Source organism: Stenella coeruleoalba, assembly GCF_951394435.1.
Source record: "Stenella coeruleoalba genome assembly, chromosome: 2".
NCBI classification, from domain to species: Eukaryota; Metazoa; Chordata; class Mammalia; order Artiodactyla; family Delphinidae; genus Stenella; species Stenella coeruleoalba.
The window spans coordinates 154,541,586-154,562,751 of NC_137147.1; the positions used below are offsets into that span (position 1 = coordinate 154,541,586).

Here is a 21,166-nt window from a genome sequence, read left to right on the forward strand (position 1 = left end):
CGGCCCGCTCCACTGATACCCAGACCGGGTGTACCCCGATGAGAATCCTCACGAATATGAACAGATATTGACGAAAGGGCAGGGTTGCTGACGTAAGAGAGCCGAGAAGCGCAGCTTCACTGCGCACGCTATACTATGTAGCTGAAAAGCTAAAAGATTTTTAGCGAATCTTTGCGACACTGTCGCGTTTCGTTGGTTCCGTGCCGTAAAGACAGCGGCGGAGCCGCCCCCGGTGAAGACAGCTGACGTGCGCGGCAATGGCGGATATGGAGGATCTATTCGGGAGCGACGCCGACAGCGATGCTGAGCGTAAAGGTGGGGTCATCTGGGCTTGGGTGGAGGCGAGAGTGGCGGGGCTTCTGCGGCGGGAGCTCAACAGCGGTCCGGTTCCGGGTCTGCGAGCGCTCCGGCGCCGCGGGCGAGTGATGGCTCTTCCTGCACTCCTGCCCCAGCTCCCCCTGCACTCCCGGCGGTGCCAGCCTCCTCCCGGAGGGCGGGAATGAAGTGACAGACGCAGAGTGTGTACCTCGAGGTTTTTGGTGTCCATGGAGCAAGCCGTGCCTGGGAGCGTGTGGAGCGAAGGGGGCGCGGGGCAGGGGTGGAGGCCGGGCAAGCCAGCGCAGCCGGAGGAGGAACCTTGGAGTCCTGCTCTGTCCTGCCTTGCACAGGCCAGCGCAGAGTAAGGGCTCTTGTGAATGAATGGAAATTAGGTGTTCAGGAACATGGGGATGGGATGGGCGAATTTGCATAGGGGCTCAGAATGCCCTCTTGAATGAAACCAGAGCGTGGCGTGTTGGGGAGTTTGAGATGTCTGGGTGAGGAGATTGGGACGGATACCGAGGTAGGGCTGCATGTAGGCGTTACACGCAGAAGATAATGTGTCCTCCGAGAGCCTGTGCAGAAACTCTAGATAATTTCTTGAGTCGGTGGTATTAGATTGGGGAGCGTAGGAGGTCTGTGTTTGGAGAGAAGGGATGAAGGATTTGATGCAGAAATGAATTAGTGAGTGTATGTTTATGGTGCAAGGAAGTCTTTCTGGCACAGAGTGGGTATTTGAGTTTGAAATATGAATAGGAGAGATTTGAAGTCAGAAGGGGCCCAAGACCAAGTTCAGAATTCTTGCGAGTCCCCAGGCTCAAAGTAATGTAGTACCTACTTTTTTCCTTAGCATAGTGCATTATCGTGGTTGTTTTTTTCTTTCTCCAGCTTCAGTTTATTAATATTTTTTAGAGTATAGTTAAGGGAGCACCAGGTGGAAGTCTAGTGTGAGGGCTCTACCAGGATGGACATCCAGAATGTTCTTTCTAGTCAGGATGTCTGGAAGTATAGAGCCCAGTATATTCTTGTTCCACTCACTTTGCTGTTGTTTTCCTTTCCCCTTCATCTGTACTTGTCCGTATCCCGTTCACCCTTCAAGGCACAGAACCATGTGAACCCTCCCGTGACTCACTTCCATGAAGTTGTTCATTCAGCATTTATAGATCCTCTGTCATGTTTCAGCTACTTTGCTAGATGTAGGGGATATAATGATGAAAAGATTGTCCTCCCCCCGCCCGCCCTCAGCTTACGTCAGTGCTTAATGCATACTTGATAAATAATTGGATGGGTAGAAGCAATAGTAGAGGTACCCTGCAGTGCTTTCCCATTGCAAACTCAAGGTATGGGGAAGTGATGTATGGAGATGGTTGCTTCTCTGGGCTTCATGTTTTACCTTCTTGTAAGTCTACTGCTGCATTCTTCTCTCTTACCATTAAATTATAGAACTCTCTAGGATTTACTTCCAAATCTGTCCTTGAAGGTTGCTGTTGGTCCTGAACTTAGGATGGATGTGGCAAGGTAACTCCTGTTATATCATCATATTTAATTATTTCCCTGGGCTAAGACAGACGTAGAAAATAACTACACTTGACAGATTTCTTGGTATAACAGTGGGTAGAATTCCTACCTAGGCCCAGTGTGTTTCTTTCATGTATAAATGTGCCAGGTCGTCTTTAATTTCTTTCAACAATGTTTTGTAGTTTTTATTGTATAAGTCTTGCACTTCCTAGGTTAAATTTATTCCTAAATATTTCATTTTGGATACTGTTGCAAGTGGAATTGTTTTCTTAATTTCATTCTTGGATTGTTCATTGCTAATTATAGAAATACAGCTGATTTTTGTTTGCTAATTTTGTATCCTGCAACCATGTGTAATATATTAGCTCTAATAGTTGTTTGGGGTGTGTGTGTATTCTTTAGGATTTTCTACATGTAAGATCATGTCATCTGTGAGTAGAGATGGTTTTACTTCTTCCTTTCCAATTTGGATGCCTTTTATTTCTTTTTCTTGATTAATTACCCCAGCTAGAACTTTCTGTATAATGTTGAATAGAAGGGTGAGAGTGGACATCTTTTTCTTTTTCCTAATCTTTGGGAAAAAGCATCCATTTCTTTACCACTACATATGATGTTAGCTGTGGGTTTTTTGTAGATGCCCTTTATTACGTTGAGATAATTACCTTCGATTCCTAGTTTGTTGAGTCGTTTTATCATGAAAGGGTGTTGAATTTTATCAAATGTCTCTTCTGCATCAATTACGATGATCAAAATTTTTTCCTTTATTAATATTGTGTTTCATTTTGATTTTTAGATGTTGAATCAGTCTTGTATTCCTAGGGTAAATTCCACTTGGTCATGGTGTATATCCTTTTAATATGTTGTTGGATTTGGTTTGCTAGTATTTTGATACTATTTTTGCATACATATTTATGAGAGATATTGGTCTGTGGTTTTCCTTTTTTGTGATTTTTTTCGTCTGGCTTTGGTATTGGGGTAATGCTGGCTTAGAATGTGTTAGGAAGTGTTCCCTTTACTCAAGTTTTTGGAAGAGTTTGAGAAGGATAGGGATTAATTCTTCTCTAAATGTTTGATAGGATTCACCAGTGAAACCATTTTGTCCTGGCTTTTCTTTGTTGGAAACTTTTTGATTACTGATTCAAACTCTACTTGTTATAGGCCTATTCAGATATTGTTTCATCTTCAGTCAGTTTTGGTAGATTGTGTATTTCTAGGAATTAATCCATTTCATCTAAATTATCTAATTGTTGGTATACAGTTGTTTATAGTGTTCTCTTTTAGTCTTATTTTCTGAAAAATTAGTAGTAAAATCCCCACTTCCATTCCTGGTTTTAGTAATTTGAGGGTTTTTTTTTTTCCCTTGGTCAGCTTAGCTAAAGGTGTGTCAATCCTAAGTTTTTAAAGAATGAGCTTTTGGTTTCATTGATTCTATTATTTTTTCTGTATTTTGTTTATCTCTGCTCTAATCTTTATTATTTTTTTTCCTTCTGCTTGCTTTGAGTATAGTTTTCTTTTTCTAGTTCCTTAAAGTGAAAGGTTAGATTATCAGTTTGAGTTTTGTTTTTTTTTTTTGTGGTATGCGGGCCTCTCACTGTTGTGGCCTCCCCCGCCGCGGAGCACAGGCTTTGGACGCGCAGGCCCAGCGGCCATGGCCCACGGGCCCAGCTTCTCCGCGGCATGCAGGATCCCCCCGGACCGGGACACGAACCCGCGCCCCCTGCATCGGCAGACAAACTCTCAACCACTGCGCCACCAGGGAAGCCCTGTTTTGTTTTTTAATGTATGTGTTTACAGCTACAAATTTCCTTTTTTAAAAAAATTAATTTATTTGTTTATTTATTTATTTATGGCTGCATTGGGTCTTCGTTGCTGCGCGTGGGCTTTCTTTAGTTGCGGCGGGCAGGGGCTACTCTTCGTTGCGGTGCACGGGCTTCTCATTGCGGTGGCTTCTCTTGTTGCGGAGCATGGGCTCTAGGTGCACAGGCTTCAGTTGTGGCTTGCGGGCTCTAGAGCACAACCTCAGTAGTTTTGGCACATGGGCTTAGTTGCTCCGCGGCCTGTGGGATCTTCCCGGACCAGGGATCGAACCTGTGTCCCCTGCATTGGCAGGCGGATTCTTAACCACTGTGCCACCAGGGAAGCCCTACAAATTTCCTTTTTAGCACTGCTTTCCCTGCATCCCTTAAGTATTGGTAGGCTTTGTTATCATTTTCATTCATGTCAAAATATTTTCTAATTTCTCTTGTGATTTCTTCTTTGCACCCTTGATTGTTTGAGTGCATTGTTTAATTTCCACATATTTGTGAATTTTCCAGATTTTTTTCTGTGATTGATTTCAGTTTCATTCTGTTGTGGTCAGAGAACATACTTTGTATTATTTTAGTCTTTTCAAATTTATTGAGACTTGTTTTGTGTCCTAAAATTATGGTCTGTCTTGGAGAATGTGGCATGTGCAGTTGGGAAGAATGTATATTCTACTGTTGAGTGGAGAGTTCTACTGATGTCTATTATGTCTGGTTGTTTTATAGCATTGTTCAAGTCCTCTGTTTCCTTACTGATCTTCTTTTTGTTCTGACCATTATTGAAAGTGGGGTATTTGAAGTTTCCAGTTGTTACTGTTGAACTATTTCTTCCTTCAATTCTGTTGGTGTTTTTTTTTTTTTCTTTTGGTGCATATACATATATATATTTTTTTATTGAAGTGTAGTTGATTTACAATGTTGTGTTAGTTTCTGGTGTACAGTACAGTGATTCAGTTATATATTATACATATATACATATACATATATATTACATACTTTTTAATATTCTTTTCCATTATGATTTATTACAGGATATTGAATATAGTTCCCTGTGCTATGCAATAGGACCTTGTTGTTTATTCATTCTGTTGGGTTGGCCAAAAAGTTCGTTTGGTTAATGAATACATTTAATAAAGTTCTTGGTGAAAATGAAAAATGTGTGTTTTATTTTTACTTAGAACTGAATGAACTTTGTGGCCAACTCAGTGTATATAATAGTTTGCATCTGCTAGTCCCAAACTCTCAATCCAATCCTCTCCCACCCCCACTCCCCCTTCGCAACCACAGGTCTGTTCTCTATGCCTGTGAGTCTTTTTCTGTTTCATAGATAAGTTCATTTGTGTCATATTTTAGATTCCACACATAAGTGATATCCTATGGTATTTGTCTTTTTCTTTCTGACTTACTTCACTTAGTAGGATTATCTCTAGGTCCATCCATGTAGCTGCAAATGGCATTATTTCATTCTTTTTTTATATTCCATTGTGTATATATGTGTGTGTGTATACATAAATATGATATTTATATATATATCATATATATATATGTCTCTCACATCTTCTTTATCCATTCTTCTATCTATGGACATTTAGGTTGTTTCCATGTCTTGGCTATTGTGAACAGTGCTGCTATGAACATAGGAGTGCATCTATCTTTTTGAATTATAGTTTTGTCCGGATATTTGCCCAGGAGTAGCATTGCTGGATCATATGGCCACTCTGTTTTTAGTTTTTTGAGGAACCTCCATACTGTTTTCCATAGTGGCTGCACCAATGTACTTTCAAACCAACAGTGTAGGAAGGTTTCCTTTCTCCACACCCTCTCCAGCATTTGTTATCTGTAGACTTTTTTTTTTTTTTTGCGGTACGCGGGCCTCTCACTGTTGTGGCCTCTCTCGTTGCGGAGCACAGGCTCCGGACGCGCAGGCTCAGCGGCCGTGGCGCACGGGCCCAGCCGCTCCGCGGCATGTGGGATCTTCCCGGACCGGGGCACGAACCCGTGTCCCCTGCATCGGCAGGCAGACTCTCAACCACTGTGCCACCAGGGAAGCCCATCTGTAGCCTTTTTTAATGATGGCCATTCTGACTGGTGTGACGTGGTACCTCATTGTAGTTTTGATTTGCATTTCTCTAATAATTAGCCACGTTGAGCATCTTTTCATGTTCCTATTGGCCATCTGTATGTCATCTTTGGAGAAATGTCTGTTTAGATCTTCTGCCCATTTTTTGATTGGGTTGTTTGTTTTTTTGTTATTGAGTTGTATGAGCTATTGGTATATTTTGGAAATTAAGCGCTTGTTGGTCACATCAATTGCAAATATTTTCTCCCAGTCTGTATGTTGTCTTTTCATTTTGCTTATGGTTTCCTTTGCTATGCAAAAGCTTGTAAGTTTGATTAGGTCCCATTTGTTTATTTTTGCTTTTATTTCTATTGCCTTGGTAGACTGACCTAAGAAAACATTGGTACGATTTATGTCAGAATTTTTTGCCTGTGTTCTCTTCTAGGAGTTTTATGGTGTCATGTCTTATGTTTAAGTCTTTAAGCCATTTTGAGTTTATTTTTGTGTATGGTGTGCGGGTGTTGTAACTTCATTGATTTACATGCAGGTGCATGTATGTTTTAAATTATATCTTCATGTTGGATTGACCCTTTTATCATTTTATGATGTCCTTTTTTGTCTTTTGTAACAATTTTTCTTAAGACTTATTTTGCCTGATATTAGTATAACTACTAATATAGTTATACTATATAAACAGTATAACTACTGTTATACTGTCCTGTAGACAGCATATAGATGGATCTTTTTTAAAAAAAATATTTATTTATTTTTGGCTGTGTTGGGTCTTTGTTGGTGCATGCGGGCTTTCTCTAGTTGCAGGGAGCGGGGACTGTTCTTTGTTGCAGTGCGTGAGCTTCTCATTGCGGTGGCTTCTCTTGTTGCAGAGCACGGACTCTAGGCACATGGGCTTCAGTAGCTGTGGCTTGTGGGCTCTAGAGTGCAGGCTGAGTAATTGTGGTGCACAGGCTTAGTTGCTCTGCGGCATGTGGAATCTTCCCGGACCAGGGCTCGAACCTGTGTCCCCTGCATTGGCAGGTGGATTCTTTAACCACTGTGCCACCAGGGAAGTCCCAGGATGGATCATTTTTTAAATTCCTCCTGCCAATTTCTGCCTTTTCATTGGAGAAGTTGATTTATTTATGTTTAAAGTAATTACCAGTAAGAAGGACTTCTGCCATTTTGATGTTTGTTTTCTATGTCATGTTTTTTCTTCCTCAATTCTTCTTATTACTGTCTTCCTTTATGACTGCTTTTTCTGTAGTGTACTGTTGCGATTCCCTTCCTGTTTCTTTGTATATTTTTAGTTTTAGTAACTTTCTTAATGGTTACTCTGGTGACTACAATTAATCTTAATTTCTAACAATCTAGTTTGTATTAATACCAACTTAATTTCAATAGTATACAAAAACTTTTTTTCTATATAGCTTCGTCCTCTCACCTTTTTATTGTTGTCACAAGTTACATCTTTATACACTGCCCAGTGATTTAGATTTATAATTATTGTTTTATACAATTGTCTTTTAAATTAAATCTTATGAAAAAAGAGGAGTCACTAACTAGAAATTCATTAATACTGACCTTTATACTCACCTATTTAGTTACCTTTACTGGTGTTATTTCTTCTTGTGGATTCAAGTTACTGCCCATTGTCCTTTCATTTCGGCCTGAAGGAGTCCCTTTAGCATTTCTTGTAGGGCACTGGCAACAAACTCTAAATTTGTTTTTATTGAGGTGAGATTTACATAACATAAAATTTACCATCTTATTTTATTTTTATTAAGGTATAATTGACATACAACATTAGTTCCATGTGTACAACATAATGATTTGATATTTATACATATTGTGAAATGATCATCACAGTAAGTCTAGTTAACATTTGTCACCATACCTTGTTACAGAATTTATTTTACTGTGATGAGAACTGTTAAAATCTACTCTCTTAGCAACTTTCAAATATGCAATACAGTCTATTAACTGTAGTCATCATGCTGTATATTACATCCCCATGACTTATTTTTTTTATAACTGGAAGTTTGTATCTTCTGACTCCCTTCACCCATTTTGCCCACCTCTCCCCCTTCCCTCATTTATTCTCTGTATCTATGAGCTTTGTGTTTTTGTTTTTTTAGATCCCACATATAAGTGATATCATATATACGGTATTTGTCTTCCTCTGTCTGCTTATTTTACCTAGCATAATGCCCTCAAGATCCATGCATGTTGTTGTAAACAGCAAGATTTCCTTCCTTTTTTCTTTGGCTGTGCCACATGGCTTGTGGGATCTTAGTTCCCCAACCAGGGATTGAACCCAGGCCCCCTGCCATGGAAGTGCCCAGTCCTAACCACTGGACCACCAGGGAATTCCCAAGCTTTCCTTCTTTTTTATGGTTGAATAATATTCCATTATATATATATGTCATATTTACAGTGGCATGAATAGTATTTTATTGTATATATACACCACATTTTCTTTGTCCATTTATCTCTAGATGCACACTTAGGTTGTTTCCATATCTTGACTATTGTAAGTAATGCTGCAATGAACATAGACATGCATATATCTTTTCAAATTAGTATTTCTGTGTTCTTTGGGTAAATACCCAGAAGTGGAATAGCTGGATCATATAGTAGTCCTGTTCTTTTTCTGAAGCATTTCCATAATGTTTTCCGTAGTGACTGCAGCACTTTACAATCCCACCAACAATTACAAGTGTTCCCTTTTCTCCACATCCTCTCCAACACTTGTTACTTCTTGTCTTTTTGAAAATAGCCATTCTAACTGTGGTTTTGATTTTCATTTCTCTGATTAGTGATGTTGAGCATCTTTTTATGTACCTGTTGGCCATCTGTCTTTTTTAGGAAAGTGTCTATTCAGGTCTTCTGCCCATTTTTTAATTGTATTGTTTGTTTGTTTGCTATTGAATAGTATGAGTTCTTTACATATTTTGTATATTAACCCTTTATCAGATATATGATTTGCAAATATTTATCCCATTCAGTAGGTTGCCTTTTCATTTTTGTTTTGTTTTGTTTTGTTTTGCGGTACATGGGCCTCTCACTGTTGTGGCCTCTCCCATTGTGGAGCACAGGCTCCAGACGCGCAGGCTCAGCGGCCATGGCTCACGGGTCTAGCCGCTCCGCAGCATGTGGGATCCTCCCGGACCAGGGCACGAACCCGTGTCCCCTGCATCGGCAGGCGGACTCTCAGCCACTGTGCCACCAGGGAAGCCCTGCCTTTTCATTTTGTTGATGGCTTCCTTTGCTGTGTAGAAGCTTTTTAGTTTGATGTGTCACACTTGTTTATTTTTGCTTTAGTTGCCTTTACTTTTGGTGTCAAATCCAAAAAATGATAACCAAGACCATGTCAAGGAGCTTACTGCCTGTTTTCTTCTAGGAGTTTTATGATTTCACGTCTAAAATTTAAGTCTAATCCATTTAGAGTTAAATTTTGTATATGGTGTAAGATAGTGGTCCAGTTTCATTATTTTGCATGTTGCTGTCCAGTTTTCCCAACACCATTTATTGAAGAGACTATCCTTTCCCCACTGTGTATTCTTGGCTTGGTTCCTTTGTTGTAAATTAATTGACCATATATGTGTGGGTTTATTTCTGAGCTCTTTATTCTGTTCCATTGATTTTTGTGTCCGTAATACAGTTTGAAATCAAGGGCATGATGCCTTCAGCTTTATTCTTTTATCTCAAGATTGCTTTGGCTATTTGGGGTTTTTTTTGTTCCATACAAATTTTAGAATTCTTTGTTCTATTTCTGTGAAAAAATGCCATTGGAAGTTTTATAGGGATTGTGTTCAATATGCAGATTGCTTTGGGTAGTATGGACATTTTAACAGTATTGATTCTTCCAATCCATGAGCGTGGAATACCTTTCCATTTATTTGTATCTTCTTCAGTTTCTTTCATCAGTGTTTTCAGCGTACAGGTCTTTCACCTTTTTGGTTAAATTTATTCCTAAGTATTTTACTTTTTTTGATACAATCGTTAATGGGATTGTTTTCTTAATTTCTCTTTCAGATAGCTCGTTATTAGTGTATAGAATCACAACTGTATATTGATTTTGTATCCTGCAACTTTATTGAATTTATTTATTAGTTCTAACAGTTTTCTGGTGGAGTCTTTAGGATTTTCTATATATAATATCATGTCATCTGCAAATAGTGACAGTTTTACTTCTTTTCAGTTTGGTTGCAGAATATGCCATTTTTTTCTTTCTCTAGTTGTGGCACATGGGCTCCAGGATGCATGGACTCTGTAGTTTGCAGCATGCATACTCTCTCATTGAGGCGCACGAGCTCGGTAGTTGTGGCGCGAGGGCTTAGTTGCCCTGTGGCCTGTGGGATCTCAGTTTCCTGAGCAGGGATCATACCCGAGTCTCCTGTATTGGAAGGTGCATTCTTTACCACTGGACCACTGGGGAAGTCCCTGAATATGTCATTTTTAAGTGAACAATTCAGTGGTATTTAGTACCTTTAAAATGTTGTGTAGCCACTATCTCTGTCTAGTTCTGAAACATTTTCATCACCTCAAAATAAAACGCCATACCCATTAAGTAGTTACTTGCCATTTGCTCCCTTTGCTAGCCCCCATGAACCATCAGTCTGCTTTCTGCATTTATGGATTTATCTATTCTGGACATTTCATACAAATGGAATCATAAAACATGTGGCTTTTTTTTTTTTTTTTGCTGCGCCTCGCAGCTTGTGGGATCTTAGTTCTCCAACCAGGGATTGAACCCGGGCCCTTGGCAGTGAGAATGTGGTGTCCTAACCACTGGACCACCAGGGAATTCCTAACATGTGGCCCTTTGTGTCTGATTTCTATCTCTTACCATCATGTTTTTGAAGTTCATCCACATTGTAGTACGTATCAGTACGTCATATCTTTTTAATGACTGAATAGTATTCCACTCTGTGTATATATCCCAATTTGTTTATCCAGCTGTTGATGGATGTTGGGTTATTTCCATCTTTTGACTTTTAAATAGTGATGTTATTTGTGTACAAGTACTTGTGTGAGTGCCTGTTTTCAGTTCTTTTGGGTATATATATAGGAGTGGAATTGCTGAGTCATATGGTAATTCTTTGTTTTACTTTTTGAGAAACAACCAAACCATTTTTTATGGCAGCTGGACCATTTTAAATTACCACTAGCAGTGTTTGAGTGTTCTATTTCTTCATATCCTTGCCAATACTTATTTTACTTCCCCCCACCCTGCTCTTTAAAATACAGCCATTGCTGTTGGTGTCTAGTGATATCTAATTGTGGTTTTGATTTCCATTTCCTAAAGGCTAATGATATTGAGGCTAATGATACATCTTTTCATGTACTTGTTTCATTTGTGTAACTATGCAGAAATGTCTATTTTTCAAATGGGTTTTTGTCTTTTGGTTGTAAACATTCTTTATATATTCTGGATACTATACTGTAATTATATACATATACTTGACAGATATATGGTTTGCAAATATTTTCTCCCATTCTGTAAGCTGTTTTTTCACTTTCTTGATAATGTCCTTTCTTGCATAAAAGCTTTTCATTTTGAGGAAATCCAATTTATCTTTTGTTGTTGTTGCTCATAATTCCTTCATTTTTGAAGGATAGTTTTGCTGGATATAGAATTCTTGGTTGACAGTATTTCTTTCAGCACTTTGAATATTTCATACCACCGCCTCCTGGTTTTTATGGTTTCTGATGAGAAATCAACTGTTATCCTTATTGAAGATCCCTTTGTATGGGACCTGTTGCTTTGCTGCTTTCAGGATTTTTTCTTTGTCTTAGACAGTTGGATAATGATGTGTCTAGGTGTGGCTTTCTTTAACTTTATCCTACTTGGTATTTGTTGATCAACTTGTATGTGTACATCGATGTCTTTCTTCAAATTTGGGAAGTTTTTGGCTATTATTTCTTCAAATATTCTTTCTGTCCCTTTCTCTTTTTTCTCTTCTTCTGGAACTCCCATTATGCATAGATTGGTACACTTGCTGGTTTCTCACAAGTCTTTAGACTTTTCATTTTTCTTCATTCTTTTCTCTTTTTGTTCACCAGACTGGATAATCTCAGTTGATGTATCTTTTTTTTTTTTTTTTTTTTTTGCGGTACATGGGCCTCTCTCACTGTTGTGGCCTCTCCCATTGCGGAGCACAGGCTCCGGACATGCAGGCTCAGTGGCCATGGCTCACGGGCCCAGCCACTCCACGGCATGTGGGATCTTCCCGGACCGGGGCATGAACCCATGTCCCCTGCATCGGCAGGCAGACTCTCAACCACTGTGCCACCAGGGAAGCCCTCATTTGATGTATCTTAAAGTTTCCTGATTCTTTTTTCTTCCTACTCACATCTGCTGTTTAGTCCCTTTAGTGAATTCTTCATTTCAGTTATTGTACTTTCCAACTCCAGAATTTCTGTTCGGTTCTTTTTTTATAATATCTGTCTTTTTATTGATATTCTCTATTTTGTAAGACATCATTTTCATTGACTGGGCTTCTTCAGGGACAGTGTGTAGCCTTTTTTCATATGTATGGGCCATGCTTCCTTCTTTCTTTGCAGGCCTTATAATTTTTTGTTGATACATGGACATTTTGAATATTATAATGTGGTTACTCAGGACAGCACTCTCTTCCCCCCACCCCCCCAGCATTTGTTGTTGCTCTTTGTTGTAGTAGTTATTGTTTATTGACTCTTTTGAACTAATTTTGTAAAGTCTGCAGTCTGTTGTGTATAGCCACTAAAGTCTCTGTTCCATTAGCTTAGTGGTCAGCTAGTGATTGGACAGAGATTTCCTTAAATGCCACAAAAAGAAACAAAAACAATAACGAAAAACTCCCAGCCTTTGCAGGTTGGCTCTGTGTGTGTGTTAGGGCATGCTTTCAACACTCAACCAGGTTGTTTACAACCTGTGTCTTTGCCTTCATTTCCTGCTTGCACAGAGCCTGAAGGTCAGCTGGAAGTGAGAGTTTAGGGCCTTCTTGGTTCTTTCTTGAGCATGTGCACAGCCCTGGGCAAGTGCATGGCTTTTCAGGTCAGTAAGAATATGTGGGTGGTGTTTTTCCTTTTCTTTTCTTTTCTTTTTCGTTTATTGTGGAAGCTTTTAAAAACCCTTATATTTTGTCATTCCTCAGCCTTTTCTCCCAAGCTTTTTAGTTAGTCTGTTGTTTGCCTCGACTGCTTTCCGTTATCCCATACAGAGGCAACTAATACATTTGCCTGTAAATGTTTTTGACCAACACTCTCAGGTAGCTTCCTTAGCAACAAGAGAGTTCCAAGTTACGTGAGATAAAGTCAAGCCTTTTGAGCCAGTCCTTTCAGTGATCCACCAGACAGATCAAAACTAACAACCATGATTCTTTGCAAATGAGGTGCCTTCTGTTTCCTCCATTAATGGTACATGCACCAGAAATTTGGGCTATTATCTTCAAGGTACCCTTGACCAAGGGGTGGGTTGGGGGTGGGGGGGTATGTTAAAACACCCCTTTTTTCTTACTGAGACTCAGCTTTTTTTTCTTGTTAAGCATTCTCCTGGTTACTGCAACTTTTAGTTAGTTTCCAGAGTCTGAGAAAGTAGATGCTAACAGCTTTTGACAAGTTTTTTCATTGCTTTTATGTTGGGATGGACTTTTGGTGTTCCTTATTCTGCTTTTTTTGCTTACATCACCCTGTGTTTATATGATCCCATAGATTCTGATTCTGGATCAGGCTCAGATTCTGATCAAGAGAATGTTGCTTCTGGCAGTAATGCCTCTGGAAGTGAAAGTGATCAAGATGAAAGAGATGACTCAGGAAAACCAAGTAATAAGGAACTGTTTGGAGATGACAGTGAGGATGAGGGAGCTTCTCATCATAGTGGGAGTGATAATCACTCTGAAGGATCAGACAATAGATCAGAAGCTTCTGAGCGTTCTGACCATGAAGACAATGATCCCTCAGATGTAGATCAGCACAGTGGATCAGAAGCCCACAATGACGATGACGATGAAGGTCATAGATCAGATGGAGGGAGCCATCACTCAGAAGCGGAAGGTTCTGAAAAAGCACATTCAGATGATGAAAAATGGTGCAGAGAAGATAAAAGTGACCAGTCAGATGATGAAAAGATACAAAATTCTGATGATGAGGAGAGGGCACAAGGATCTGATGAAGATAAACTGCAGAATTCTGATGATGATGAGAAAATGCAGAACACAGATGATGAGGAGAGGCCTCAGCTTTCAGATGATGAGAGACAACAACTGTCTGAGGAGGAGAAGGCTAATTCTGATGATGAACGGCCAGCAGCTTCTGATAATGATGACGAGAAACAGAATTCTGATGATGAAGAGCGGCCACAGATGTCTGATGAGGAGAAAATGCAAAATTCTGATGACGAAAGGCCACAGGCCTCGGATGAAGAACACAGGCATTCAGATGATGAAGAGGAACAAGACCATAAGTCAGGTAATACATTTATGAGAACCATAATGGTTTAGTAGAAGCATTCAGGTACAGCAGGGGCTCATTTATTCTTTTCACGTTCCTACTTTTAGTACCCTGTTTTTTCTCTTCTGTCCCTCCATTTTAGCCTTTTTTAACTCTATACATTTTGCCTTTAAACATTTTCCTAATCCATGTATTATTTCTCTCTATTCCCCTTCCATTTAATATATGATAGATCAGGAAGAAAAAAATTTAAAGAGGAAAGTCTTAGAGAAAGATGTATAGTGCTAAAGTAGCTAGATATCAAATAGTTAGTTCCATTTTTGTGGGTAACTAAAAGCATGCCTCAGGTGAGAATAGATTTGCCTGGGCGAAAAAACCCAATACCATTGAACCTCCCCCATAGGGTAACTATAATGAGGTGTGAACACCAGGTTCCAGCTCAGTTTATTTGAGATCCAAAATTTCATCCTCCAGAGGTAATCAGGCTCCAAGGAGTTTGCTCAAACTAATCAAATTCACAGGAAACTATAAAAATTGAATTGCAAAATTGTTTGTTTCAAAAGCATCAATTATTTCTCTCTTATCATTGTATCCTTTCCTTTGGGGGAAAATCTACATTGGATGCCAAATTATAACAATCAGGAGGTGACCTGGGGAGCATAATATCCAGAAAGTGAAAACAGCTGGATGATCTCAATGAGCTATGATAGCTTGACATATGCGTCCTCATCCTGGGGAGATGTGCTTGGATCAGAACATTCATTCCCTGAAGACAGCAGGAAACACAGAGCTGAACTTTGGCTTTTGGACCCTGTTTTATAATAGTCATTTACACTGTTTTCCTGAAGTTAACACGTTCTCATATAGAATATTAAAACAATTAGCCATCTTCTTTTTCTGTATTATATAAAAGTCACTTTGATTAGGTTGGAAGTCTTCCTGAAGTAATTAATATCTGGATTGCTTCATTTCTATAAGTGATTGATTATAATTACATATTGATCCTGTCTTCTTAAGAGCTGCAGTATGGAGAGAGGGGGTCTTTTCCCCTGTAATACATACCTCAGGATAGCATTCAACACCACATTTTAGCATTATTTAGGAGAGGAGATCAGAAAATTTCCAGAGATGGATATAGGTCTATATAGACTATAGGACTGCAGTAAGTACTCAGTAACTAGTTCTGGGTAGAGTTATTTGTACTGTTACCAAAATCATTAAGGCTCATGCACTACTTCCCAAATACTAGCAGGCTAATATAAAACTAGGGTCATATTAGGAATCTTGTAGCTGGTCATTCTGCTTAATTCTTAACTAGTTCTACAATGGTTCTTTTTTTAACATCTTTATTGGAGTAGAATTGCTTTACAAAGATGTGTTAGTTTCTGCTTTATAACAAAGTGAATCAGCTATACATATACATATATCCCCATATCTCTTCCCTCTTGTGTCTCCCTCCCTCCCACCCTCTCTATCCTACCCCTCTAGGTGGTCACAAAGCACTGAGCTGATCTCCCTGTGCTATGGGGCTGCTTCCCACTAGCTATTGGGTTTACATTTGGTAGTGTATATATATTCATGCCACTCTCTCACTTTGTCCCAGCTTACCCTTCCCCCTCCCCGTGTCCTCAAGCCCATTCTCTAGTAGGTCTGCATCTTTATTCCCATCCTGCCCCTAGGTTCTTCATGACCATTTTTTTTTTTTTTAGATTTCATATATATGTGTTAGCATACGGTATTTGTTTTTCTCTTTCTGACTTATTTCACTCTGTATGACAGTATCTAGGTCCATCCACCTCACTACAAATAACTCAATTTCGTTTCTTTTTATGGCTGAGTAATATTCCATTGTATATATGTGCCACATCTTCTTTATTATAGTGGTCCATGTTTGAAGTTTACAATTAGGTAAATAATTGTACCATCCAGATATATTTGTCTCTTCCATTGCAATATTTTTTACCTCTTTTTTTTCTTCTGTAATGAGTGGTATATAAATTTAATTATAAGTTTCAGTACTGCTTTTTGCATTCTCCCAAGTTTTTCTGCTTACAGAAACCAATGTTCCTTTTATTAATTTTATTTTAAAATTTACTATAGTAAGTTGATTTTTGTGTGTGTATGTACAGTTCTGTTAGTGTCAATGCATGTATAGATTTGTGTAACCACCACCACAGTCAAGATACAGAATAGTTCTGTCACCCTAGAAAACTCCCTCATTCTATACCTTCTGTAGTTATATACTTCCCCACCTGTGACCCTTGAAAACTACTGCTCTGTTCTGTCACTGTAGTTTTGTCTTTTTGAGAATGTCATCATATAAATGGAATCATACAGTATGTAACCTTTTTTCTTTCACTTAGTGTAATGCATTTGAGACTTACCCAAATCGTTACATGTATCAGTAGTTCATTCTTACTTATTACTGAGTAGTTTTCCATTGTATGGGTGTACCACAGTTTGTTTATCCCTAATGTTGCTTTTATTTATTTATTTATTTTCCTAATGTTGCTTTTAAAACACAAAATTCTAAGTAATGATATGACTGTGATTATGCAGATCTTCTGATTCTCCTCTTACAGAATCTGCAAGAGGCAGTGATAGTGAAGATGAAGTTTTACGAATGAAACGCAAGAATGCAATTGCATCTGATTCAGAAGCAGATAGTGACACTGAGGTACCAAAAGGTACTCAAATTACTTCTTTTATATATCTGTATTTCCATCCCTCTCTCTGCATTTAGCTGTAGTGCATTCCCAACCCTGGGCACTGGCCCCAGACTGCAAGACGCACAGAAGAGAGTGTGGATACATTTAGTGTACACAGGCAAGTTGTACAGATATTAGAAACTGCTTGCACTTAATTAGTTGAAGAACCTGCTTCATTTATAGTCAGAGTGAATCTGCTATTAGGGGCTGAGGCTCTGGTTGAGGTGGAGATGGCAATGTCCATTCTTTGGTTTGAATAATGACAGTTCCAGCGCAGCTTGTTAGCTTGTTCTTTTTTTTTTTTTTAGTAAATTTATTTATTTTTGGCTGTGTTGGGTCTTCGTTGCTGCATGCAGGCTTTCTCTGGTTGTGGTGAGCAGGGGCTACTCTTCGTTGCGGTGCGTGGGCTTTTCATTGTGTTGGCTCCTCTTGTTGCAGAGCACAGGCTCTAGGCACGCAGGCTTCAGTAGTTGTGGCATGCGGGCTCAGTAGTTGTGGCTCGCAGGCTCTAGAGCGCAGGCTCAGTAGTTGTGGCACATGGGCTTAGTTGCTCTGCGGTATGTGTGATCTTCCCGGACCAGGGCTCGAACCCGTGTCCCCTGCATTGGCAGGCGCATTCTTAAGCACTGCGCCACCAGGGAAGCCTGTTAGCTTGTTCTTAAGTTCTTAATAGGTTAATATCAGATGAAGAACCATATTCTTCAAGCTATGATTTATTTATTTAAATTAATTAATTTATTTATTTTTGGCTGCATTGGGTCTTTCTTGCTGTGGGCAGGCTTTCTCTAGTTGCGGCGAGCGGGGGCTACTCTTCATTGTGGTGTGTGGGCTTTTCATTGCAGTGGCTTCTCTTGTTGCAGAGCACGGGCTCTAGGTGCACGGGCTTCAGTAGTTGTGGCTCTCAGGCTCTAGAGCATAAGCTCAGTAGTTGTGGCGCATGGGCTTAGTTGCTCTTTGGCACGTGGGATCTTCCCGCCAGGGATTGAACCTGTGTCCCCTGCACTGGCAGGCGGATTCTTAACCACTGTGCCACCAGAGAAGTCCCCAAGCTCTGGTTTAGATGAAGAGTTTATAAAAACCCAGTGTTAGGTAAGGTGGGTTTGTTGTAAGGTTAAAAGATCTACCTGTTCACCTCTTCATGTGACTATGTTTCAAATGGCTAATTACTATACAGTAAAGATAAGATGTTAGTATAAAAGTTACAGCAAACATAAGTTTGATATGCACAACCATTTTGTGCTGAATGGTAATTAGGCATTAATGTTAAATAGTTTATATAAATTATCACAAGTAACAGCATAACTAAAGGAAACATTTAGAGAGTCAACTAGAGAGAAAAGGAGAGAGCTGGACAGAACAAGCTCTGGGGTTTACTTAAAGATCTTTAGATCTATGTACATGGACTTCGGAATCAGATGATCCAAGTTAGAATCTTTGTGGTTCTTTGCACTTTCCAACTATATGATTTTGGTCAAATTAATTACTTACTACACTTAAATTTTCTGATCTGTAAGAAGGAGGTGATGCTAACCACGTAACAGCGTTGTTGTGAGAATTAGATATATTAATTATTTTATCTGTTTACAGTTATTTATTGAGAATCTGCTTTGTACTAGTACTATTCTGCACTCAGAATGTAGCAATAATCAAAACAGATAAAGACTTCTCCCTTGTAGAACCCATATTCTGGTGGGATCAGTGTAAGGTAGGGAGAATAATAGCACAATAAGTAAATTAAATGTTAGATGGTGATAAGACCTAAGAAGAAAATAATCAAGTGGGGACGTGTGAGTGTTGCTGGATGGAGTTGTAGTTTTGGTGATTTTATCATATAGATGAACTTTTCAATACTTGTGACCTTCCTCCTTCCTCCTCTTTTTTTAAAAAAAAAAAATTTTTTTAGAGCAGTTTAAGGTTTGCAGGAAAACGGAGGGCAAGAGATTTCTCATATATGCCCTGCCCCCACTCATGCATAGCTTGCCCCACTATCAACGTCCTCCAACAGAATGGTACATTTGTTACAATTGATGAACCTACAATGACATATTGTAATCACCCAAAACCCATAGTTTACATTACAGTTCACTTCTTGGTATTGTACATTCTATGGGTTTGGAAAAATGTATGACATGGATCCACCATCTTCATGTCATACAGAATAGTTTCACTGTCCTAAAATTCTCCGTGCTCTGCCTGTTCATCCCTCCCTCCTGCCTAACCTCTGGCAACCAATGATCTTTTTACTGTCTCCATAGTTTTGCCTTTTCCAGAATGTCATAGTTGGAATCATATAGTAAGTAGCCTTTTTAGATTGGCTTCTTTCACTTGGTAATATGTATTTAAGTGTCCTCCATGTCGTTCATGGTTTTACAGCTCATTTATTTTTAGCACTGAGTAATGTAGGCATACCTTGTAATATAGCACTTCAGTTTATTGTGCGTCTCAGATACTGTGTCCTTTGCAAATTGAAGGTTTGTGATAACTGTGCATTGAGCAAGTCTGTTGGCGCCATTTTTCTAACAGCTTTTGCTTATGTCATATCTCTGTGTCACATTTTGATAATTCTTGTGATATTTCAAACCCTCCACCAGCAAAAAGATTATGATTCACTGAAGGCTCAGATGATAGTTAGCATTTTTTAGGAATAAAATATTTCATAATTTTTAAATAATTTTAAAATTTAAAGTGTTTTAAAATTAAGATATGTACATTTTTTTAGACATAATGCATTTGCACACCTAATAGACTACTGCATAGTGTAAATACAACTTTTATATGCCTTGGGAAACCAAAAATTTCATGTGACTTACTTTATTGCAATGTTCACTTTATTGTGGTGGTCTGGAACCAAACCCAAGATGTCTCCGAGGTGTTCCTGTATTCCATTGTCTGGAAGTACCAGTTTATCCATTCACCTACTGAAGAACATCTTGGTTGCTTCTGAGTTTTGGCAGTTATGAGTAAAGCTGCTATAAACATTCGTGTGCAAGTTTTCGTGTGGATGTAAATTTGCAGATCCTTTGGGCAGATACCAAGGAGCACAATTTCTGGGGCATGTGCTAAGAGTATGTTTAGTTTGGTAAGAAACTGCCAGACTGTCCTCCAAAGTGGGTGTACCATTTTGCATTCCCACCATCAGTGAATGAGAGTTCCTGTTGCTCCACATTTTTGTCAGCATTTGGTGTTGTCAGGGTTCTGAATTTTGGCCATTCTAATAGGTTGCCTCTTCTTTTTTTTTTGTTGCCTCTTCTTTTTCAGTGATCTGTCCTTCACCTTGTCTCAGTAACTCACTCCCATGGTTTTATCCTAGATCATGTCATTACCAATAATCATAACTCTTTTATAACCCCAATTTCAAGCAGTCTTCTTTTTGACTGCCTTCCTATCTTCCTGTCACCTCCTCTACTATCCCACCTTGATTTATTGATTTATTACAGATGGTTGTTGATGTTGTTGTTTTGCCTATACCTTGGTGAAGTTCTGCTTGAGAGGAGGGGGACCTGGGTAGACATGGACCTGTAATTTTAAAACTTGAGGGACTCTATAGAGAATAGGCCTGTGGAGAGTGCTTAAGCCCCAAATTTGAGTATCTAGATTGTAGGAGGATATTTTTGGGCTCCTGGGGAATAGAGGAAAGTGGAAGAACAAGGATGCAGTGAGTGAAGGGAGAAAGGAGTGCCTCCTGTGCAGCTTTGCCCTTCACTGGATTTGCCCCCTTCCCTCTCCACAGACATTCTTGTCAGATCTTTGAGAGCCAGGCTCAGAGTTGTGTTTGAGTGGTTTCTGGGTGCTTGGTCTAGAAACCTTGGGAATATGTTGAAGTGATAGCTTTGAAGAATCATTGTTATAGATATTAATACTAAGCATTTTTTTCTCCTATATGGAAGATAATAGTGGAACCATGGATCTCTTTGGAGGTGCAGATGATATATCTTCAGGGAGTGATGGGGAAGATAAACCACCCACTCCAGGACAGCCTGTTGTAAGTAGAATTACCAGTGAGAATTGGAGGAGGGTATTAAATCTGTCTTCTATGCTGGGAAGAGGAAGTCGATAAATGAATTGCAGTATGAAAATACAACAAACAGATGACATTCTCAGTTAATTAGGGAACACTTGGTTATAAGGAGGATTAGAAATAACTGCCATGGCACATCCATCCACGGAATACTACTGAGCAACGAAAAGGATTTAACTATTGATATACGTTAGCAACTTGGATGAAGTTCCAGGGAATTACGCTGAGGGAGAAAAAGCCAGTCCCAAAAGGTTACATACTGTATGGATTCACCTATATAACATTCTTGAAGTGACAGAATTGGAGAAATGGA

The 21,166-nt window shown here is 39.2% G+C and overlaps 1 protein-coding gene across 3 annotated transcripts in view; it reads left to right on the forward strand.

Moving 5' to 3' along the window:
* Window positions 1–212: 212 nt before the first annotated feature.
* The window catches only part of LEO1 (LEO1 homolog, Paf1/RNA polymerase II complex component), a 49,089-nt gene continuing 28,135 nt past the window's right edge, over window positions 213–21,166 (forward strand). For all 3 annotated transcript variants that reach the window (XM_079913747.1, XM_079913748.1, XM_079913749.1), the window contains exons 1-4: window positions 213–315; window positions 13,390–14,145; window positions 16,710–16,814; window positions 20,723–20,817. In XM_079913747.1, the coding sequence (XP_079769873.1) occupies window positions 258–315; window positions 13,390–14,145; window positions 16,710–16,814; window positions 20,723–20,817 (1,014 nt within the window). In that variant the 5' untranslated portion in view covers window positions 213–257. The remainder of the gene's footprint in view (window positions 316–13,389; window positions 14,146–16,709; window positions 16,815–20,722; window positions 20,818–21,166) is intronic.